Source organism: Pocillopora verrucosa, chromosome 5 (assembly GCF_036669915.1).
Source record: "Pocillopora verrucosa isolate sample1 chromosome 5, ASM3666991v2, whole genome shotgun sequence".
Classification (NCBI taxonomy): domain Eukaryota; kingdom Metazoa; phylum Cnidaria; class Anthozoa; order Scleractinia; family Pocilloporidae; genus Pocillopora; species Pocillopora verrucosa.
The window spans coordinates 2730315-2754242 of record NC_089316.1 but is presented as its reverse complement, the minus strand read 5'-3'; the positions used below and the strand labels follow the sequence as shown (position 1 = coordinate 2754242).

The following is a 23928-nucleotide window of genomic DNA, read 5'->3' as shown; positions in this document are numbered from 1 at the left end:
GTACGCTACGATGAGAAACCTGGACAAAAAGACGGCCCTTGAGAATGAGGGAAAGGATGCACTTGGTGATACATTGATTATCAAAGCCATGGATGTGAGCTCTGACGAATCTGTCAAAAGTGCCGTTGAGGAGATAATTGCTCAAGAAGGAAAAATCGATGATCTCAGTAAGTGAATTTCGAGGTGTCCTTGATGTAAACGAGCTAAGAATTCTGAAAAACTCAGATGTGTTACATTTTATTTTGTAAGTGTATTCACGCACCATTTCAGGTCGAATTATTTACACAGGGGTAGTCATGAAAAATCTCTGCGCATTATTGAAAGCTCCACCACGAAAATAATCGTATGTTTGTTGACATGTTTATGCTAGCACCACTTTTTCATCTCGCAGGATTAATTTTATTTCAAATTAACAAGAGATGAAACCGATATCGTAGATGCAATAAAAGCTAAAATGATTTGCATATCAGAATACTGAAAATGATGAGTCAGAACAATAGAGCCCTGAAAACAATAAAGCAGGACAAAGCATATTTGTGATGAAGCTTTATCAAATGACTGTGAACAGATGAAAATCATAGATGTGAACTGCGGATAAAGACGTGAATTCAACGGTATCATACAAGTTATCGGTTCTAATCCCGAACAGGCCAAAGGTTTTTGTGAGGCCTTATTTTCACTGCTGCTCAAGTAGTGTTCATTACTGCGTAGATCGCTTTAATATTCACGAAGCTTTATCTCTTGGTAAAAAAGGGAACTTCTTGTCACGACATCTGAGAGTGCATTGCCAAATAAAAATAAACCTCAGAATGTCAATGACTGTCAGATAGAAAACCATTAAAAGCGAAAAAAATTCATCAAATATGAGCTGCAAGAATATTGCAAACACGAAAGACAAATTCATAATATTATGACAAGATTTACGAGAACTATTTTTAGGTAAACAAACGGCCCTGATCAACATTGTGCAATCTTAAAAATAGCCTTCGAGCAAAGTTGAGAATATATTCATTAGACTTATCTTAAATCGACAATTGCAGTCAGATAAATAAAATAAGAGCATAGAGCATAACATTCATCTCTAATGTATTTCCTTGTCTCGCTTTAGCTGCTAAATTTGGCCAGAAATAAGACAGCCTGCTCCCAGACAATCATTCAGCCTCTATCAGTTCACGACCTGCCTAGCATTTCCTTCCCCGCCCGTCGTTCGTTTTTCGCCTCATGCCGTTCATGAGTTAGCCTACGTGTAGCCGTACCCTCCCCCTCCTCCCCTTAGAGTTTCACCTTGTGTTGCGCGCGAAGGGTACGGCTACACATAGGCTACTCATGAGCTCACGCTCCGATGGAGAAATTAGCAGAAGAGATTGGTACTCAGGTTAGTCTGCATGGCTCTATCTGACCTGCAATCAGTCGTTCAGTTTATTTTCCTCGGTAAAAGGGTGTGGGGGGGGGGAGCACCATTGGATCTTACTTCATACTAAAGGTGGGTTGGGATCTTTCATGTTTCACTCTGTCCGTTTTCTGTTTTCAGTAAACAACGCTGGTGTTGGTTGTGTCGGTGTTCTGGAGTGCATGCCTATGGATCAAGTCAAACAATTATTTGAAGTGAATTTTTTCGGAGCTCTTCGTTTGATCCAGGCTGTACTCCCTGGTATGAAAGCGAGGGAGAGTGGGTACATTGTGAATGTCAGCAGCATGGCTGGGGAGTTGGGCGGACCGTTTAATGACATCTACTGTGCGTCAAAGTTTGCTCTGGGAGGACTCACAGAGTCACTGGCACCTGTGTTAAGGCAGTTCAACATCAAGTAAGGATCTTTCCCTTTTTTTTTTTTTTTTTCGGTTTTGCGATGATATATTGCAATTTCAATCAGAGAGCGGCTCAGTAAGACAAAGTGATCATCGTTATATGATGATTTCAAATAAATTTTTAAATGATTGATAGTAATAATTTGAAAGTCTTTTGGTTAACTTTAAGCAAGGAAAAACAGTGGCCTAATTTTAGGGTTCTAATCCTACCTGGAGCATCATCTTGGGCAAGACACTAAAGATACCTCTCTCCACCCTGGAGCCGGGGGTATAACATGAACGTGTCGGGGAAACTTGACGAGTCACAGGAAAGGGGAGAGGAGGATCAGGAGAAATAAATCACTCTCTCCTTCCTCCAGGGAGGGGAAGGGGAAATTATGTTTCGCTTATTTGCTTCAAATTCATTTTATGGAAACCAGGAAATGAATCATAACAATCGACCAGCGTTCGACATATGGTGACGCGAAGAATAGGAAATTTTTTGACATTCAAGTCCGAATTTTCGGTCAAATGGAAAGCAGTCACTTATTTCCTCTGTTATTTTTTATTACTACTCTAGGATCTCATTGGTGGAGCCCGGACCTGTTGGCACTTCGTTCTTCGCTAACATACAGAACGTAGATTCCTCCACCGCTGACCAAAAAACTGTCCAACTAATGAAGAATTGGTTTGACTACATAAAGGGGGCACTTGGTCCGTCAATCTCTCAGAAAGGGGAGGAGATTGCCCAATGCATCAAAGAGGTTCTCCTTTCAGAGAAACCTCACTATAGATATCTAACCAATGATAAATGTTTTGTTGAACAGATAAGTGCTAAGCTGGCCGATTTTTCAGGCGATAAGCTCCAAGAAATAATGGGAAAACATTGCTTCGGTCAGAATGAGTGAGAGAAACAGAGAATGTGAACAATGTCTTAACTATCTTTTCTCAAGACATCTGCATTAGGTTTTTTGGTAAAGAGTAAAGAAGCTGATAAAGAAGCGCCTTCAAACAAATTTATGCAATAGTTTGTTAGTTAGGAAGATTACGTAGACTGTCGAAAAAGAAATGATTGTATATCCACAGTAAAGGGGAAATTAATTTCATAATGATTTAGATTTCGCAAAATGATTCCTGTAACAAGAGCTTTGATCTCAATAAAAGTGTGCTTTTAAACTACATATTATTCTTCTTCCGTGAGAGTGTGCCTGCATGGAAACTGGATGAATAAAAGAGATCTTCATTTTCATATTTTCATATGTATAATTCTATTCCAATAATCTACATTTTCGAGCCTCTGGCAATTTCTCCGGCGAAGATAAGCGGGTGATTCAAGAATACATTTATTGATAGAAAAAAGGCATGTCCGGCTTAAATTTTTGTTGGTTTATACTCCTTTCGGAAAATGTTAACCACGTACCGGACCGGTGTAATCAAATAAGGGGGAAGTAACGTATTCATTGAAAAACGTAGACCATAGAAAGCCAAATTAGAACGTCTAGGAAATTTGGTTATTTTGTAAGAATATTTCAACATAATGCTGACCTTATGACACCATGCATATTAATATTCTTATCCACATTTTCCGTTGTAAACGTATTGCTTGGTGGCGGATCATTTAACAATCTTGCTGCATTGTGGTAAGTCCAATCAACAAATAAGGAAATACATGGACTAAAGGATTTAACTTCATTAACTTCCTTTCATCAATGACTGCATGTTAGGATCAGTTTGACAAAAAACGGAATTAACAATTCCTACTTTCTCGTTAGCATTAAAGTTCTTCAGTCCTATATCGAGGGTCATTTGGTAAAACCTTCTTGTAATACAGTACTTTAATTTTGAATTACATTGGCGCTCTTGAATAGAAAACCACACTATTTAATTATCAAATGGGCAGGTGGAATACGCCTTAATTGTTGGGTATAAGACCACCTTAATTAGTCGTACATCCTTTTTGGATCATAGAATAAGGCATTCGATGACGTATTAATCTGCACCCCTGTAAATTAAACCAAAAAGTTGATCCCATCAGAAAAGGGAAAAAGGGACATGTGCTAAATTTTCATTAGATTTTAATCTTCCTTCTCTTTAGGTCATTAAATAGAGCCTTCTGAAGCTGAGGGATGTTTTATTATGTAATGGGTTACAAGCGCTCTTATTCACTATTATTGTCGTCTGGCAAGGAAGGTTGAACTCTGCGTTTAAAGCCAGGTAAAATTCTGCTCTACATAGTAAACGCTCTGAACTTTCAACTGCCTTGAACTGAAATCATTGTGTTGCCTCAAGTTATACAAACATTTATACATTTCTTAAACTTATATAGATAAGCTTAAACTTATATAGATATATTTAATAATCCACTTTTTGATGTATTTATTCATTCATTTATTTTGTCGAACAACCAAAAAAACATATCGTAGCAAGAGGCTACAAGCGATGTGAAAACAGAACTGCTGGGAAGAAATCCATTGGAAAATGAAAATATATTAGAATTCATTTACGGTACGTCATGAGGCCAAAAAAGCAACACAGTTTAAAGTTACAATAAATTTTCCGCAGCAATAATACATGACGCCGATAAACATAAAAAAAAAAAAAAAAACTTTAAATTCATTTTTTTAACGATTTTAGAAGTAAAAATCAAATATCGGTCAATACGATGATTTTGGGATATGGGTAGATTTAAAATTCTCGACGCAAAAAAAGGAAATTGGCTTCTTCATATCCATTTTACGATTTGCTGCCTAAAAAGCTCAAATACTTTACTCTATTCTTTCAGGAAGGACCACACACATTGGACATTATGGAGAATAGAAACGCTACAATTCGATTTAAATTTTCACAACAACATTCCAAGGTGTCGCTGTACAGTAAGGAAGCTCTCAAGAATGGTAATGAAAGCTCATCAAACTGCTTCAGCCTTTCACAAACCTTGGGTATGCGCTTACTGCGCTGGTAAACCATAAAGATGTAACGTTTTAAAATTAAAAAAAGTTTATAACAATAAACCGCCTATCCAACTTTTTACAAGCACGTGTCAGCTCCCTTAGGGCTTAAGAAAAAACACTCGGGAAAGTTCCAGAAGCGAGGAATGAAATTTAAAAACAATTACTTTCAGGTTGGTTTTCAAGGCAAGCTCTACCACATGATTTACGGTTGTTTAAAGTTGCCACCCCTGGAAGCCTTCGGTATGGCGTTTTCTGTGGCCAGCTTCCCATCAGGAAGGGCACGCGCTTTGGGCCATACACAGGAAGCGTCGTTCGTTTAGAGCAAAGAGATTCCGTTCAAAACGAGTTCATGTGGGAGGTACGTGATTTGAAAGTCATAAGCTTTTCCTTAGCACTTTTTTTACTTCTTGGATTATGCTTTTCGCTGCGAAACCAAGGAAACCGCTAAGCCTCTTCTAAATTCTTAGTCAGAGGAGACGAATGCATAACCTAGCTCCCTTCCCCTCTTGAATTATTTTATCATTCGTGCAAACTTTTTGCTCGTTTCCACAAACTAGTTTCCTGTGTCAGGCGTAATAAAACTTCGGCGTTTTTCAGTTGTCAGGCCAAGAAGAACTTAGAAATTTTTGCATCTTAATTGACGACTTTAGACGTTTTGAGAAAGCAAAATGTACTGATTATCACTCCTCTTATAACACTCTAGATATTTATCGAGGGTCGCCTTGGCTACTTCATTGATGGAGCTGCAAATCCGAAAAACTGGATGAAGTTCGTTGATTGCGCCTACCATCCAGCGGAGCAAAACTTGCAATTAATACAGCAAGAACAATTTTTGTATTACGAGGCCATAAGTCTGATTACGGAGGGGGAGGAACTGAAAGTGTGGTACGGTGAAGGATATCGCATGTTCATGGGGATACCTCTAGGAATAAAGAGTGGATCAGATTGTGAGTGAAGCATTAGGCGTCGTAAAACTAAAAGCCGTACAATAATAGCCAATTAGAACAACGGAAGATATTGGAAAGAGCCAATGAGAATTCAAACCAAAAACAGGCAAACTCCTGATTAGTTTTGGTTTTGAATTTGATTGTTTGAAAGAGTGGTGCGAGTTTTTCTTTACCGATCACATGATGAAGTACGACAAAAACACAGCAATCCAGGGTTACTTTAAACACCTTGTATCGAATTGCTCGATCAAGATTGGAGCTTCTGAAAACTGAAAACGGTCAAAGTTATTTCAATAAAACATTTTTATTTTTATCGTGGGGGCAACTAAAAATCAATAAATTGCAATAATGATAGATAAAAATGGATTGTCTAGTCAGCAAATTCTTCATTGCAGATGGTTCAAGTTACCCCTGCCATTGTTGCGGAAAAGTTTTCTCTTACAAATACTACCGCGATCGCCATCTTAAATACACGAGCTGCGTTGACTTGGGTGACCGGAAGTTCCCCTGCAACCTGTGCAACCGCTCCTTTGAGAAACGCGACCGTCTCCGCATCCACATACTCCACGTTCACGAGAAACACCGTCCACACCAGTGTGCACAATGCGGCAAAAGATTCTCCCAGTCTTCAAGCCTCAACAAACACACACGAGTTCACAGCGGCGAAAGACCCTACAAGTGTCCCTATTGTGCCAAAGCCTTCACTGCTTCCTCCATACTGCGCACGCACATCCGTCAACACAGCGGAGAGAAACCCTTCAAGTGCAAATATTGTGGGCGTGCATTTGCATCACATGCAGCGCATGACAGTCACGTGCGGCGAAATCATCAAACTGATTGTAGCGATAGGAATAAGGCTCTTGAGTTCTCTCGCCTATTGTAACTTAGCAACCAGTATCTTGAAATGGCTTCATCTTAAAAACAATGAATGTAAACAACAACTTTCACTTCTCACCTTTGCTCAAGACAGTTCAACCGTCTTTCATTACATTGATTAATTTACACACCTGTAGAGAGTAGTTCTTTTCCCCGAAAACAAATATGGCAAAATATTAAAAGCTGAACATAAATTTCTAACATTATGTACTCGCTGACATAAAATTTTTTTTGAGCGTATCAATTTGCACGAATAAGACGGTTATAAACAGAAAATTAGGACTAACTGCAGTCTTAGTTGTCTCTTTCAGCGCTCAGTTTTATATGACGGGCTGTCTCCGACGAACAGGCTTTATTCGAGTCCCAAGCATATCCTCTTGAAATTTTTAATTGATCACATAATTTTTTTCCTTACAAAAAGCATCTAGGTAACTTTTTCTCGTCTATATACGATGTAGTGCTACTGTTAAAAATAGATTTTAATTTACCTTTTTATTGACATACTACTGTGCATACAAAGCAAATTAACTTTTCTCACGCGAAAGGCTTTGAGATAAGCAAAGGTTAAATGCTACATCGACATCGATGAGTTTAATAAAAAGACGCTTTCAGATGTACCAATCAACTTTACGAAATACTTTAGCACAATTCCAAATCAGAGTTGCGTTTAAGGTAGCAAATTAAATCAGGCTTCTGCTTGTAAATAGATTGGAGTTATTTTGATTCTTTTAATGACAAGATTTTTTTTCCTATCGATTTATGCAAGAACGTTTTTCGTTTTTTTTTTTTTTTATTTAATGGTATTCATTGCTTAAAATTGACACGGACGTATTATAAAAAGCCGTATTGAAGACTTTTTTAAACATTGATGCCACCTGCGTTGCAATATCACCACCATACTTGTTTAACCAATAGGAATCTTTTCATTTTTAGACTTCCATCAAAACCATGCCTTTAATTATTTGTTAACTCATCGTTGTCGCGCAAAAAGCAAATTCACTTGCCTCGAAAAGTTTAGTATGTCACCTTGCGCGAAAACCCTCGTGTTCGAATCGGATAATATCTGGATCGAGTGCTCACTGTAAGTAAGGGGAGAAAAACAACCAAAAGAACCAAAGTTTTGCGATTGAAGACCCAGAAAATAATATGCAGAAGTTAAACTCGCAATTGAAAAAATTGTTCTTTGTATTTGGGCTAATTGCCTGCACGATTTACTGCTCGCTTGGAAGCCAAAGCCTGGTAATTAACGTGGACATCTTCCTCGAGGAACAAAATTCTGATCTGACACAAATTGTACAAAATGCTATGCAGCGTTTTATGAATGATCATAAGAATTCTTCAGATTTAAGTTTCAAGCTTATCAGATATAACAGGATGATCTCCGATATATTGAGCTTGGATCAGGTAATGGGTCTCAATTATAACCAATCTAGCTCGCTGCACGTGGCAATTTTTGTTCATATTTCGAGTCATGAGCTGGTTTTGGCTTCCATCTTGGAAAATTCAGATATTCTTACTGTCGGCCTGTTCCAAACAAATGGAATGTCTAGGACACAGGTAAGAAGGATTGCTCTTTTCTTGATTAATTGTATTGTATTAGGCATAGATCCATTGAGATATGTTTTTATTCAAAACACTGCATTATTCAATTGTGGCTCACCTTTATATTTCCGTTAAAATCTACGTCATATTTGTCATATAATTTTCCCTTTTTTGGCTTCGCTTTGTCAGCACAGTACGTTGCGTTGATTCTTTCACAAAGCCACTTCAATAAAGACATATGAATTCTTTTTTTGAGACAGAAGGTGTTTATGAAATCAATGGACTAATTTTCGATGTGAAAAACACTTGTTTTGACTATTGCGTTCGTGAATTCAGCTGCGTTTCGTCTAAAAGAATTAATTTCCAAGAATTATGAGTCAACATTTTGGTTTACCACGATTTACAAGTACGTTAAGTACTGCACCACAGAGGAGTAGCTTTTTCCGATTCAACCATTTCATTACATTTCTTTTCCCGAAAATTTCACCGATTCGAGAATGGAGTCTCGTTCAAGCATCGCCTCTCAAAATTATCAATTAGGGAATATATCAAATTCACTCAACCCTTGTTTTTTTTTTCCATTTGCAGTAAGTGCCAGCTGTATTATTTCTTCAACAAACGCAAAGAAAACCATAAATGATTTTTCGCTATTTACGAATCGCTTCTTCCTAATATCTTCGGTTACCAATGTATCAAAGATGACATTTCCTATTTTGGAAGTGACTCTTCTTTTGCACAAATTGGCACAGCATTGATTGCCATAAGCGCAAAAATAGAAAATATATCTTAACACACATCGCAATTTCTACAATTCCCCTTGACCTGGCGTATGGGTATATAATATAAATGTAATATGACAAATTTTATTTAATATAAAAAGAACAAAATGATAAAATAAGAAGATATATAAAAGTGATCAGTTGGATATTTATACTGAAGGTAATGAAAAAATATCAACTAGCTTATCATGGTACGTCAGCGCAAGCTCCGTTTAATTCTGAATAGAGAGCATTTTGCCACTGGAGACGGCAAACATTCACCAGCTGAGCACCCACGCATATAATTTTATATAAATAATGTATCAAGTAATATAACAGAACTTATCCTACACTTTTTGTAATTCCAGTGTTGCGTATACCTTAAACCGGGGCCGGAGAAATAATATTTGAATTCTAACACTACGACAGATTATTGAGCTGTAATAAACCAACCACACGGTACGCTCTCGCAAGGCGAGTTGGGTGATTTTGTGGTTAATTGTCATCCACTGCAATCGATCGACGAAAAAAAAATGTACCACTTACATGTAGTTCAAGAGAATGCATAAACCATCGCATGAAAATACTGCTATAAAAAGTTAGTCCACTTGGTACATACTGTTGTATCTAGAAATTAAGATCGACACCGATTGTTGGAGTTAATTTAAAGAGATTGTGCATCTAAACTTATTCAATTGACAGTATTTACTTTCATAACAGGAAAATCCAGCTGCTTTTACTAGAGTGGCGTCCCCATCGATGATACACTACGCGTGTACCATCCGAGACCTAATACAAAAATGGGCTGGCGCACACTTAGCTTTGTATTGTCCGCTGACTTAGAAGGAAGAGTTCTCTCGGACGCATTACTGATATCCTCAAGAGAACTGAAATGGAATATTCTATATACAGCTTGGCTATCGGGAAATAAAAATGTCACCGAGCTACAATCTTATATCAAAAGAGTCATGTCCAACCTTAGCGATGCTGTCATTGTCCACGTGCGTGATTCATATAATGATGATTTGTTCCGAATTGTCCAAGCTCAAGGTGTCAGTCACCTCAAAGCTTCTTGGGTGCTGACAGACATTGCTGCACTTGGGGTGTCGGACAACGAAGTGTTACCCACCGGTTTTATCAGGATATCTCCATGGAAAAGTCCACAACATGATTTTATGGAGGATGCTCTGTATGATGTGTTTCAACTGATCACAAAGTCGGTAACCTCCACCGTTGCTAAGACAGCTGAGGGCGACACATCAGTGGAACAGTCTGCACAAAAAACACCAACAGAGTTTCAGACGGTAAAGGAAATGAAGAAGTAGGTAGAATTTTACGGTTCACGTATCTAACTAGTTCGTCACCATGTCTCCTCCCCTTCCCTTGCCTCCATTCTTTCCATTTCCCTTTATTTCCTCCTTCGTCTCTTCATCCTTTTCATTCCATTTCTTTCCTTCTTCTCTTTCTTTCTTGTCCTCTTTTTTCTTTCTCTCTTTGTTTCCCCACTCCACCTCTCTCTCCCTCTGTCCTCTCCTCCTATTCAATCTTCTTTCCATCTCCTTCCCCTTCTCCTTCTTCCTACTGCTTTCCTCTACCCCTACTACATCTCCTTTCGTCCATTCTTGTTGCATCTCTGCCTAAACTTCCCTCCACATTCTTTCCCTATTGCACGTCTACCTCTTCCCATCCTCTTCTCATCCATTTACTCTTCTACCTCCTGCCTGCCTTCCTCTTCTCTATTTCCTTGTCCCAGATCTCCCTCTATTTGTCCTACTACACCTTCTTCTTCCTCTTTCTCCTTCTCTTTAACCCCTTGCTCACGAACCCTTACTTTTCCTTCTTTCTTCCTACTCTTTCTCATTCTTTTCCCTTTTAAACTTTATTTACCAATCCTAGTTTGTAAAAGAAACTTTTTTTTTGGATTAGGAAACTGAAAGACACTTTCTTCGCGGGGAAGTCGTCTCTATTCGAGGATCCTGAGTTATCTAAGGGACCTTTTGCCACCATGGGTATTTTTAATCTGCAAGAAGATGTTTATGGATGCAAACACTGGGTATCTGTGGGTCTAAGGACTTATTCAGGAATGGCATTAGAGACATTTCACGCTCCAAATGGGTATCACGTTTCCCCAAGTGTTACAATTCCGAGACCCATTTTGCGCGTTCCCGTGGTTTCGTATCCGTCTTGGGTAGAGGCCGAGATGCCACAGGACACTTCAGAGAGTACCATTTTGTGCATGAAAAGAGGTTACATGTGTTGGAACAAAACTGACACAGGAGTTGTCCAGCTTTGTTGCTTTGGATTTTCTATCGACTTGTTGAGATCTCTTGAACGCCAGCTTGGCTTCGTTCCCGAGATTTATCTCGTCTCGGACGGTCAGTACGGAATTATTGATGAAGAGACGGGAAAATGGAATGGAGTCATGAATGAGTTGGTATCGGGAAGAGGTGACTTAGCCTTAGACCTGGTGATGACAGAGACACGGCTAAAAGCAATCTCGTATTCAATTCCATATCTTCCTCTTGCTTTGAATATCCTGGTGAAGAAAGACGGGCCGCTTAAAAATGGTGAGTATCGTTTACAACAGTTGCATCGTGTTAAAGATCTTGAGTGATAATCCAGTTGTTACATTGGTGGAATGTGAATCCTGAATCCTCAATTCTGAGTTTGAGCCACAACAAGATCAATGGGTTGTTCTTATTTGATCAAGACTGTTTACTCACGCAACGGATTCTCCACCCAGAGGTAAAAATCGGTACTGGCCAAATGCTAGGAAGACTCGAGGATATTCTGGGAATAACTACCCCTCAGCTATGTGAGTCAGGAGTCATTTATTTGGTCTTAGGTACCCGAGGCAACTCCCCAATCTCCCCCCAACCCCCCTTCCCCCTTACATCGAGCCATCGAGTTACCCTGGCTGAGTTACCTAAACTTCTATGAGTAACGCAACCAAATGTTACTGAGGAGACTCGCAACGGCCGGAAAAATTAAGTGGGCGAGTTTTTATGCCTGGATAAATGGAGGACAACCCTGGCAGGCGGGAGAATTTTCTCTTATATGTAGTTCGGAGCACAAATTTGTCGAAAGTGTAACCTACCTGGCAGAGACTAATGTTCTTCAGGGGGGCAGGGGTTTTTTAATTACCCGAAACTATATAATTAGGGCCTCTTTTTCGATTGCTGACTTTGCCATGTTGCCTAATTGTGTTCTTTTCTTACAGGTAATGCATTGCACTCCTGGTTACAGCCGTTTAGTGTCTACCTGTGGGTGGCCATCTTGGGAACATGTAATCTTATCTTAATGGTAGTCTGGTGGCTGGATAGAAAAAGTCCATCAGGACATCATCGTATTTTTAAGGAGAGTGACGAGAATGGATTTACGATGCTAGGTTTGTGACCAGTAACCACTCTCAAAATTTAAGATTCTCTTTTTTTTTTGTTATAAGTTAGCAGTGACTCCTAGTTGAAGGGAGCTAGGTAAGGCAAAACAGTACCCACCCCACAACTGAACAGAAATCGTGGACTCGTCATCAACATTAGAAACAGAATTCAATTGACTTAAAATTTCGTCACCTTAGGAACCTCTCCAAACTTTATCCAAAGTTAGGAGGAGCGGTGTCTCTGAATATTTATCACTGTTGTAGTGAAACGTTAATTAAGCGGACACTGTGTACTAAGTGAGCATCAACTTAAGTTTGACGTCTCATATTTACTCTAAAGTAGCCTCAATCCAGTGGACATGGACATTGAAAATAAGTATTTTTGTGATCCTCAGCCTGTATGAGACTATCGCCAGCAAGCAGGGTCCCATAGGTGTTTGGGTTGTACGATTTTGACTCTGTTACTTCACTATAAGTGAGAGGGGAAAGGGGGCGGGGTGATACTTAATTAAGGACCTCCATCGTGAAGACCGTTGTTTTAATTTTTGTCACTGCAGACGCCATGAGCTATGTTTGGGGCGTGGCATTTAGTAAAGACATCGGAGCAGAGAGGACCCCTCGCAGTATCAGTGCACGATGTGTGTCCACAGTATATGCGTCCATGGCTTTGATCCTTGCTAACACATATTGTGCCAACATGATGGCTTTTTTGGTTGAAGATCATTACACCTTGCCAATTGATGGAATAACAGACCCTAAGGTCTAATCTTAGTTGTTGTTATTGTTGTTGTTGTTGTTGTTTTTTTGTTTTGTATAACGTGAAATCTTCAATTCATGAAGCAAATTAACAGATCACCATTTCATAAAATGTTAGATATCGGGCGTAGTAAAGCTACTTTATCCTTTGCGCGAGAGAAATGGTTCAGTAGCGAAGGAAATATTTTCTCCGTGATTGTAGTCCAACGAGGATTACCCGCATTGTCTACACGAGGAAGTTAGTTTCTCATTTATTCTCCTTGAGGTTGAGAAAAAGTCATTCGGCCTGCCCTCAGTTGGACCACCGACTTTTTGACCCAGAGTAAAATGGGCCTCTCTCTGAATATTCTCATCGAATCATGATGCATTTTTCATCTATTTATTTTCTAGTTGGTAGACACATCCTATTATCCACCGGCTGGGTTTCAGCTTGGTATTCTGAAAGATTCCTATTCGGAAGCGTATTTCAGGAATCATATAAATAATGATATCCGGCAGTTATACGAGACCAACATCAAAAACAATCTGCTGAACAATTTAACCGAGGGAATAAACAGACTTGAAAACGGGTAAGTGCTTGGTGAATTGAAAACGAGAGCTTTGTCTGACAATGGGCGGCTGCAACCTCGGCTACTTACACTCAACCCCAGTTTTTCGCGCGCACTCAGAGTTATAAAGCCAGAACTACTGCTGATATGAAGTGATTTCTTTCTTCTTAACAGTGAAATAAACGGTTTTGTTGACGATTATTTGTCATTGAGAAAGGCCAACAACAAGATTGCTAATTGTCATTTTGGATTAGCTGGACCGACCTTCTACACCTCTGGGTTAGCGTTTGCCATGCCCAAGAACTCTCCATGGCTGGAAGAGATCAATAAAGTTGTCTTCGATATGAAACAAAATGGAACCATAGACTTGCTGGAAAAGATGCACTTTGATGAAAAGATGTGCTCCTCTTCCATCGCTAAGGAACTCAGTGTCTTGAATTTAAGTGGACTTTTTCTGGCTCTCGCTGTGACCATTGGGTTTTGCTTTCTAGCCCTTTTAATAGAAGTGTTGGCGATATTCCTGTTGGTGAGATTTAGGCATCATTTAGGAGAACTCGGAAAGTTCGCTGTGCGATTGTTGTTTGACGTTGAGAAGGGCGAAGAACATCTTATAATGCTGCAGTATTCCTCTGAAAAGAAAAGAAAGTGTGTTCAGTTGGATGTAGTTAAAATGAACGTAGCAACTCATGAGAGCCAGCGAGACTCCGTCAATACAGTAACTTCTTTGGGAACACCTCAGTTGGAGAGAGGCTTCGAGGCAGTCGAGAGAAAAACACGACAGTTAGCTAACGGGTCCTTTGTTTCTAATCTAACCTCTGACAGTATGCTGATGCCGTTTACAAATGATGGTTTCTATGGCGACAATTTAACCTCCACGGTGACGCCCCTTTAACAGTGCTAACATAGCATATCACACATTTAGCCAATCTATTCCCAGAACCACTCTTTCCACGAATGGCCGAGTAAATAGAATAAAAGAAGGACTCTGGGAACGAGAATAATAAAAAGTGTAAACGAAGAATGGCTTGAAATTGTTTCGAAAGGCCAAAGTCATTTTTGATAAATAAAACGCTTTTGTAATGATAATAATTTTCTTAAGATAAGATAAAATTGAAGAAAATTAATTTCATGTAAAATGAAATCGTCACGGAAGCAAACTGAAGTCATGCCTTGACTGCCTTAGAACTAAAATTGTTTGACATTTATAAATTTGTAAAACAGCGAAATAAAACCTGAAATAAAAGAATATAAAAGAAGATACCTACAATGGTAGGGATTTGTAAATTAGAGACGTTTCAACCTCCATGGAGTACATTTTGATTTCATAAATTAGACAAAGTACAGCACAGCAGAAATTTGGACGGAAAATCTTGCATCCACATTAAGCATCTTCAACGAACGTAAGAGAAGAAAATATCGCCTAATAATGAACAAAATTTATTGAAAGATTATCTTAGAATTAGCTACCTTTATGCAACTTTCGTTAATAATTTTCTGATTTATTTTTATGTTCGTGGTCATGCAGGTTGCGAGTCAGGCTCAATTTAAGGCTACTTAGCACCGTGACCTTCGCGAGTGTCCTTCGGGTGCGAGATTATAACACCTTCCTGATTTACTAACTTTTATTTTAAAATACGTTCACTTAATAACTCGGATGCCTTTAAGCGTTTTTAGTTGTTACATCACTCTTTACTAAAAACATGAATGACTGTTAGGTATTCTTTTCTCAAAATAGCAATACCTTGTTCATGCGCAGATGGGTCTTCTTTCTAAAAAAAAATCAACTAATAGATTTTGTCCGATTTAACACCAGATCTCCATGACTGACAAGGCTAAAAAAAGCATGTCAGACAATGAGGAGAATTCATATGGTTTGAATCTTGGTAGAGAAAAGACTAGAAAAAAAACATATAAAAAAGTATATATATGTATATACATACAACGAAATTTCAATTTTTTTTTTTTAGTAGCAATTCAGCAGCATTCAGTTTTCAATTTATTTTTTCCAAGTTGGAACTAGAACACCACGATTTGGTCACGCGCAAATGGACAACACGGTAGTAAATATTTGTCACGAGGTAAAACGAGCGAAAACATGCCCCATACAGTCTGTTGTTAAAAAACGTTCATGTGTTTAGACATACACGAAGCGATAGTTCAGTGACCTTCTGTTCCCATGGGACATTTTAGGCTCAGGGGCCTTTGTTTACGAGTTGTTTCCCGCTGAGAACGCTTGATGCGCAACATTTAATCGCTCGTAAAGGATCAGAGAATCATCAGGCTTTTATTTTCGTCATTCATCTATTTTCACAATTATTCATATTTTCCCTCTTCTCTCTTACGCACTCATTGTACGCTTGAACAATAAAAACTAATCGGCAGAACGTAGAACTAAGATTTTCAGTAATCAGTTCCGCTCCCCTCTGACGCCCCCTCTGACGCCCCAACATCTGTTAGGTCAGCGGTAATTTGTTTAAAAGAGAACAGTTCAATGTTTATTTGAGTTTGTTTGTTATTATGGCTGAAGAAATACAGAGCTTCGCGTATAAGTATTGCCTGTCCTCCATAGCTGCGACTGTGGCAGAAACAGGTAACATTGTATTCCACATTGAACTGATTGAATCTCTGAAGTTTTTCGGTCGTAAAGTTCTCCTCAGATTTTACGATTTGAGTAGTAGACGGTTGTGAAGAGAGGCACGTTGAATAATATTATATAGCATAAAAATATAGATATTTTACAAAGCGACATTGATATGGGAAAACTCATACCACACTTCTGTTTTTTATTACACTATGTCATGGCTATATTCACGAGAAATTCGAGAAGGCTACGAAACTTATGCTATCATCTTGCATAATAGCTTAATTTAACGCTTTCAATGTTTATCGCCATATTTGCATTTAGGAGTCATGCGTTCTTTTATGGACGTCACACTTTTTCCGGTTGTTATGGCACTTTAACAATCTCTCGTATCTTTTCAATAAATTAGATTAGATAAATTAAAAGTAGACTAAATTTATGTCTTATAACATTTTTTTGACGCGAAAACCTCACCGCAGACTAGATGAATCGTGCAACCAGTCGCTAAAATCGGACTTTGAACATCTCGGTCACAGTTGAAGATTACCTAATGCCATGACTAAGCCTTTTTCAATTTTCCTCTTTCAATCTGAAGCGCATATTTTATCTTTTGATACAAATTTCGATAAAATGAAGGCTAACTTTGGTTGGACAATGGTTTACGGTGTAAATGATTTACTGACGAAAATCGAATTACTTTTAACGCGATATGTGATATATAGCAAAGTTGATTATGAATAGATCGCTAAATAATAGATTATCAAAACTAAGTTTAACAACAGGATTTAAAGCTTTACCTTATTTATTATTAAGTAAAAAGCTTTTGAAAGATTTCAGCCTTTTGGCATAGATTCCCAAGCTTGTGAATTAAAAGAATTAAACAAATAGATTTATCTCAGTTTGGGATCCTTGCACTCTTGAGAATAATCACAATTGAAAATATTGATAGCGTTTGGATATTTTGGAAAACTGAAGGAGTGTAAAAAGGGTTAAAATTTGTATTAGGTATTTTACTTCACCTGATTTGAAAAAACTTGTTCATACTTGTTTATATTTGGGGCAAGAATGGAAAATTTTGATTTGATCAAAAACGGAAATGATTGGAAAACAGCCAACTTAACTGATCAACAGCATGGCATATTTGAGCCACTGAGCTTAATCCATGCAATTGCTCCTCAAGTTGCTCGTCAACACTTAAGTGTTTTTAAATAGACTTGATACCACCATGAGAGGATATTTGTCAGAGATTTTCAGTGAAGTAATTAACCCTTTACAGTCCCTAACATCAGTGTACATATTCTCCTTACTGTTCTCTATACATTTCTTTGGTTCTAACAGGGAGAATTTATAAAACTATCAAAGAGCTTTGTCAGTTGCTGATCATTTCCTTTATTCTCGTGACTTAAACCTTTTATTCAGGGGTGATATTGTAAGGAGAAATTAGAACCTTGTCACTCTTAGTCATTCACAATCCTAATCCCTTTTAGCAGTAGAAGTGATCAGTGCTCATCAAATTTCTCTCAACAGTATTTAAACATTATCAACAAGACATTTCGCAGGAATAAAGGAAGACCCTCTCTCTCAAAAAAAAAAAGTCACCAAAAAATAATTGCTCTGACCTATAGATAACACATTATCACGGTTGTTTGTTCTAGAAAATCCATGTGTGCCATTCAGATGAATTTATATTGTTGATTATGTGTATTAAAGGGTAAAAAAAAAAAACTTTTTTGAATTGCTTACAAGATCCTCATAAATAATATTTATAATAAGTAAAAAATCTCAGCCTTTGGATTTAGAGAGGGAGCAATAGCAGGTGTTAAGGTATAGGTAGCCAGTGGTTCATTTTATCATCTGATTATGTTTTGATTTATTTTTTTTAATCTAAGTGACCTTTCCACTGGACATAACAAAAACCAGACTTCAAATCCAAGGAGAGAGAGCATCAACCATTCAGTCTACCACAGCTGCTAATGTGCCTTACCGGGGTATGGTGAGGACAGCAGTTGGCATAGGTGAGAACTTTGGGTCTGCTAAAAAATGCAGTCCCTAATTTGTGGGACATACTGATTGAACTAGATAAAGTCCTAATAATCTTAAAGCAGTCTACCCTTTTCTTGATGTTATAATAATAATAATAATAATAATAATAATAACTTTATTTAAGTGTCAGTGTATTTTAGCACTGCTGTGCTAATTGGGGACACTGTAAATAAGGAACAAATATCGTAAATGAACAGAAACTCGTTAAAAACCCCAACTGGTAGGAGGCAGACCAGTTGGCTATTTACAAAGCGTGCAGGAGTTGAATTCGGGGCCACCGAAGACAAATCCATCCAGTGGCAGGGAGGAGGACTTGAACCCGGGACCCTGGCTTACAAGTGCAGCGCCCTAACCACTAGGCCACGCTCGCCTCCTTGTTGACCTCATTTATGCAAGGAATTTTTGTGGGCCAGGAGACTAATGTAATTGCTGAATAAAAATATCATTAATTAACACTGATTACATCTGTGATCTCACTCACAGTGTTGCCAGGCAGGGAGTGTCAAGTTATGCATAATTATTATGTCTCCTGTTTTTCTTGATTGCATAGAATGAGTTCTCAATGCAGTGCTTTACATTTCTGCCCATGGCATCTCTGTCTTATCAGGTGTTGTTGTTCATGACCTTTGAATACATTCTCCTTACCTCCTTTTAACCCCTTAACTCCCAAGATCTCATTAGTAATTCTCCTTACTGTCTGCCGTATAGTTCTTGTGATGTTAGTTGGGAGAATTTCGTATTGGATCAACTTATAATCCCCTAATTAATAATATTTTTCTTTATTCTCATCACTTGTCTGCATGATTTTGTATTGATAATGTAAGGAGAAATTCAGGTTTGGTGACTCATGGGAGTTTAAAGGTTTAGAGCAGAGTTTTCCCAGGAGAGACACTGTAAAGATTTGTTCTCAAATTTTGGTTTCCTGAAGTTTCATAACGTTGATGTCTGAAATATGTGTTATGTACCATCATTGTTAATGCTTTTGCCTGTTTTTTTTTTGTTTCTTGTTATATACTCCAGTTGAAGAAGAAGGATTGAGAAATCTCTGGAGTGGTGTCACCCCAGCTATTTTAAGACATATTGGTAAGTTGTATCACACAAATACCCCCATTGCTGCATTGTTCTCTTGGGTCAATGGGATTTGGAAGACTCATTACACTCACTGAGGAAAGTTTACGTGTCATAGAACAAAATTTGAGGGTGAAGAGTGTGCGTAAAGTGTTTTGCAAGTTTTTAGGAGGCCTAAAAGTGAGAGTGATTTGGAAGAGAGTTGACAATGGCCACTTGTAAGTGGAGGTGATATAACTCCCCACTCACTGTTTTCCTTGGCAAACTTGTATGTTGGTTTTTATGCTTTGTTATCATTTTTGTTCCAGTGCAATGAATTTATCAGTTGTATTGATAACCTTTTTTTTGCAGGTTAAGGTTTTGAACCTTTTTTTTTTTTTTTCAAGATGGCAAACTTATTATTTTGTACTTTTTATAACATTTTACAGTTTACACAGGCTCAAGAATGACAGCCTATGAATTCTTGCGAAATAAAGTGTTGAAAAGAAATCCAGACGGAAGATTTCCCTTATGGCAAGTTTCTGTCTCATTCTTTTTAATTTTGTCTTCTTTTAGATTTTAAAAAAAGTGACCAACATCTGTAAAACAAACATAAATATGTTATTTGAGATTACTGAAAAGGATAATATTTCAAAAATATTATTAACTCTTTAACCCACAAGGATGACTGGCATCTAATTTCTCCTTACAATATCACCTCTGAATCACACAATGAGGTTAATAATATGAAAATCGAAGAAACGACTATCAACTTAATAAGTTCTTGATTGTAAAACAAATTCTCCTTGTCAGTTCCTCAGGAAATGTATGAAGAACAGTATGGAGAATACACCTACTGATGTCAGAGTGTAAAGGGTTAAATAGCGCACTTGACAGTAGCATTTGATCTGATCTCAACTCAAATCCTTTCTATCCAGGAAATCAGTGATTGCAGGGATGAGTGCAGGTGCCTTTGGACAGTTCATAGCCAGTCCAACTGATCTTGTTAAAGTTCAAATGCAGATGGAAGGAAAACGAGTTATTTTAGAGGGACGTCGACCGAGGTGTGTTCCAGTCAATCAGGTTACCTTGGTATTTTTTGTCAGCAAGCATGTGAGGACTCGTGACTTGTGATTGCCAATTTAATTGCACCCAGTTAAACCTTTAACCCCTAAGAGTGATTAGCATCTAATTTCTCTTTACAATATCACCACTGAATCACACATAAATGTCATGAGAATAAAGGAAATGATCATGAACTAAAGAAACTCTTGATTGTTAGACAAATTCTCCATGTTAGCACATTAGTAAATGTACAGAGAACAGTATGGAGAATATGCAAACCGATGATAGGGTGTAAAAGGTTTATCTGAGCAGAAAACAATCAGCAACAAAATTGATGACAGAATTATGATTGAGATATTTTGGAATTTCTTACCAATTTTTCCCCTGCGATTGTACAACGTTGACTGGAGGAAAGGGAGTATTGTAGCGGGCTGAGGTGGCTACTCGGATGTTATGTGTCAGTTACCAGTAATCTGGTTGCAAATGGAGGTACCTTACCTTAAACTTTTAACTCTCAAGATCTGATTGTTAATTCTCTCCTCTTGCTGCTACACACTTCCTTGTAAATTAGTTACGAGAATTTGGTGTATGATCAAGATAAAAACTGCTTCCTGATAAGTTTTTCTATTCTCATAAACCGTTTGCTAGAAAATTTATGGATATCATGGGGAGAAGTTATATGTTAGTCACAGAAGTAACGATAACGCGAATGCTTAACGGTAACGGTAACGGTAACGATAACGATAGCTTTCAACAGGAACGGTGACGCTTACCATAAGTTTATCAGTCGAAACGGTTACGATTGTATTAAGCATTTACCGCCCCCACGGTAAATGTCTCAGTAAAAGTCAGGCTATGGTAAAATCCGACGATCACGGACCTTTCTGTAACGATCACGCAACAAAGATAACGCAGGTACAAAAGGCTTCAAGGTTACAATATGTAAGCGTTCAGTTTTCTTCTGATTGATGTCTTATCTCGATTTTATTGACGCAGGGTACGAAACACTGTACACGCTTTTTCAACCATTGTTCGTAAACATGGCGTCCGAGGGCTCTGGAAAGGTTGGGCTCCCAATGTACAGAGGGCGGCCTTAGTAAATATGGGAGGTGAGTGACTTATATAATTCGTATCTCTTTGATACGATAAAAAACGCCGAAAAGTTTTTCTGCCGTCGTCTTAATTTTTGTACCCAATTCAGGCCCCAACCACACTGCTGCATTTTCATTTGAAAACACAAAGTCTTCATTTTGATGCGTTTTTGTCTATCGTCCACACTGAAACAGCAGAAAACCCAGATGGAAGGGGCAGCACATGTTTGTGACCCATTTTTGCGAGAACGTCCACATAAGAAACGAAGTTGTTAAATAACGATGCGTTTCCAAAACACTCACGCTCTTTCAGAAAGCTCCGTTTTCATTTGCGCGTTCGTGCGTTTTTCGCGCGTTTCGTGTGCTCTTGGTCGTTTTCGTGCTTTGCTTTATTTTTCCTTACTTCGCCCTATGATTGGTCCATTAAACTCGCGCCACTCTCTCATTCAATCAGATGTAAAACCAAAACCAATCCCAAGGCTTGGTCAGCGGCTTCTTCTCGCGCGACACTCAATCAAAAAGCGTCGTTGTTTTCTTTCAGTACGGTGGCTACATAACGGGTAACTGTGGGTTCGATTTTATGTATTAATAATCTATAAATTTACTAATTTATTACCTTACAGATCTTACCACTTACGACACCGTGAAGCATCTCTTGCTTCATCACACAAGTTTGGAGGACAACTGGGTCACTCACACTTTTTCGAGGTAAAATGACATTCTAGTACCCTCCAACTGATAAGTGTTTTTATTCTCATCACTGTTTTGGGGATAATAGAATGAAATTGTGAGGAGAAATTTCATGTGGATCACTTGTAGGAGTTAAAAGGTGAACGGGCATCATTGTGCACATGAAGAGCCAAAAATCTCGACGTACTCCCAGGAAACAAGAGAAGAGAAAATGAGAGAACATATTCCCAATACCCACTTAATCTTTTCTTGTAGGAAATTGATGTTGGAAATTCACAATTAATCAAAGCTTATCTCTTATGTGACCTAGACAAAATTTCTCCGTACAATATCATTACAATATCAAGCAGATTAGCGTTGAGAATGAAGATAAATATCAATTAGGGGATTACTAGTTGATCCAATACCAACTTCTCTGAACTTTGATCATGAGAATTGTATGGCATACAGTAAGGAGAATTACTAAATGAGATCTTAGGAGTAACAAGGTCAAGTGTTGTTTTCGAACGACTACCTCGCAGGAAATGTAATTATTTTAAACAATGAACATATTTTTCATTTCCTTTTAGTTGTTCATTGTAATTTTTTTTTCCTAGTGGCTGCTCAGGACTGATCGCTGCAACAATCAGCACTCCAGCAGATGTGGTCAAAACAAGAATAATGAACAATCCTAACGTGTATAGAGGATCCATAGACTGTTTCTTGAGTGCGGTATGTAAGCTACATGTAGACTGCTATATGACTGCGAGGGATACTCTAGGGAGGGATGTTTTAGGGAAAGGAGACACAAATGATGGAACACGCATGAGAAGAGACACTCGAAGGATGGGAAGCTCAAGGGATGGGACCCTCGAGGGATGGGATACTCGAAGGACAGGATACTCGAGGGACAGGGTAGTCTAGGGATTGGACACCCGGGTGATGGGACACTTGAGGGATTGGAATTGGAGTTAGACTCGACTGGGACGGCATGCACGAGGGACAGCAAGCGAGGAGTGGGACACTTGAAGGAATGAATATGTGAGGAATATGTAATCGATGTGGGAAACGTGAGTGGTTGCAAACGCAAGAGTTCCTTCAATGGGGTTGAAGAGGATATTCCAGTATTATTGCTCGGGATGGGGACTGAGGATCGCTTCCACTGAGTTAGAAAGAAGTGAAAGCTGTTTCAGAACCTGTGCTTGTTTCTAGACTCTGGTAAGATTATTCTTTTTTGTCGCCATAGGTTCGTGAGGAAGGATTCTTTTCATTATACAAAGGATGGCTGCCAACATGGAGCAGAATGGTAAGTCTTCTAAATAGCTATCTTAACTCCTTAACTCCCAAGTTCTCAGTAATTCTCCTTACTGTCTCCCATACAGCTCTTGTGATGTTAGTTTGGAGAATTTGTTAGTAGATTAACTTATAATCTCCTAGCTGATATTTTTCTTTATTCTCAACACCCGTCTACTTGATATTGCATCGGCATTGTAAGGAGAAATTCTTTCTTGGTCACTCATGGGAGTTAAAGGGTTAACAGCATTTGAAAGGATTCGCTGTATATTAAACCTCATTCAGCGTTTTCTCAAATTATTTTCTTTCTGGTGTTCGTTTATTGCCCTTGCAAGTCTAATTCTGGTGTTTCTGAGCGTTCAGTTTATTCGTAGTACTTTCTTCTTCTTTTTCTGTCTTCTCTCAGGCTCCATGGTCGTTAACATTCTGGCTTGTGTACGAACGGATCAGAAATGTTGCAGGTGTTTCGGGTTTTTGACCCAATTCTGAGCTGTTCTTCTAAAGTACCTTGGAATCGAGTGAAATTACCGAGACATGGATTCAAAATCGTTATGGGGTCGACGCGATGGGAAAAGACATAATTTTGGACAAAAATTT

The 23928-nt window shown here is 38.4% G+C and overlaps 3 protein-coding genes and 1 pseudogene across 3 annotated transcripts in view; all 4 read left to right on the top strand.

Moving 5' to 3' along the window:
• LOC131768567 (retinol dehydrogenase 8) overlaps positions 1 to 2966 on the top strand; it is a 3152-nt gene extending 186 nt beyond the window's left edge. Inside the window, exons 1-3 of the mRNA XM_059084289.2 lie at positions 1 to 167; positions 1532 to 1805; positions 2366 to 2966. The exon at positions 1 to 167 is cut by the window's left edge and continues 186 nt beyond it. Of these exons, the coding sequence (XP_058940272.2) occupies positions 1 to 167; positions 1532 to 1805; positions 2366 to 2693 (769 nt within the window). The 3' untranslated portion in view covers positions 2694 to 2966. The remainder of the gene's footprint in view (positions 168 to 1531; positions 1806 to 2365) is intronic.
• A 430-nt stretch (positions 2967 to 3396) lies between these two features.
• On the top strand, positions 3397 to 6700 carry LOC131768588 (PR domain zinc finger protein 14-like). The gene is made up of 6 exons (XM_066167543.1): positions 3397 to 3425; positions 3881 to 3999; positions 4568 to 4724; positions 4907 to 5094; positions 5440 to 5683; positions 6079 to 6700. Exons 3-6 carry the CDS (start codon positions 4592 to 4594, stop codon positions 6564 to 6566), a joined length of 1053 nt encoding a protein of 350 aa, XP_066023640.1. The 5' UTR covers positions 3397 to 3425; positions 3881 to 3999; positions 4568 to 4591; the 3' UTR covers positions 6567 to 6700.
• A 927-nt stretch (positions 6701 to 7627) lies between these two features.
• On the top strand, positions 7628 to 14704 carry LOC131768589 (glutamate receptor ionotropic, NMDA 1-like; annotated as a pseudogene).
• A 1324-nt stretch (positions 14705 to 16028) lies between these two features.
• On the top strand, positions 16029 to 23904 carry LOC131768540 (mitochondrial uncoupling protein 4). The gene is made up of 10 exons (XM_059084259.2): positions 16029 to 16132; positions 18013 to 18138; positions 19187 to 19249; positions 19663 to 19747; positions 20152 to 20277; positions 21275 to 21387; positions 21993 to 22077; positions 22656 to 22770; positions 23285 to 23344; positions 23738 to 23904. The coding sequence occupies exons 1-10, from the start codon at positions 16060 to 16062 to the stop codon at positions 23807 to 23809; spliced, it is 918 nt and encodes a 305-aa protein (XP_058940242.2). The 5' UTR covers positions 16029 to 16059; the 3' UTR covers positions 23810 to 23904.
• Positions 23905 to 23928: the final 24 nt, after the last annotated feature.

What these genes read in the sequence shown, in the direction of transcription:
- LOC131768588 (XM_066167543.1), top strand. Translation starts at nt 4,592, where the DNA reads ATGGAGAATAGAAACGCTACAATTCGATTTAAATTTTCACAACAACAT. An exon ending in CAGCCTTTCACAAACCTTGG is followed by an intron (nt 4,725 to 4,906) that starts GTATGCGCTTAC and finishes AATTACTTTCAG; the next exon opens with GTTGGTTTTCAAGGCAAGCT. An exon ending in AATAAAGAGTGGATCAGATT is followed by an intron (nt 5,684 to 6,078) that starts GTGAGTGAAGCA and finishes TCTTCATTGCAG; the next exon opens with ATGGTTCAAGTTACCCCTGC.
- LOC131768540 (XM_059084259.2), top strand. Translation starts at nt 16,060, where the DNA reads ATGGCTGAAGAAATACAGAGCTTCGCGTATAAGTATTGCCTGTCCTCC. An exon ending in TTAGAGGGACGTCGACCGAG is followed by an intron (nt 20,278 to 21,274) that starts GTGTGTTCCAGT and finishes TTATTGACGCAG; the next exon opens with GGTACGAAACACTGTACACG. An exon ending in TAGACTGTTTCTTGAGTGCG is followed by an intron (nt 22,771 to 23,284) that starts GTATGTAAGCTA and finishes TTGTCGCCATAG; the next exon opens with GTTCGTGAGGAAGGATTCTT.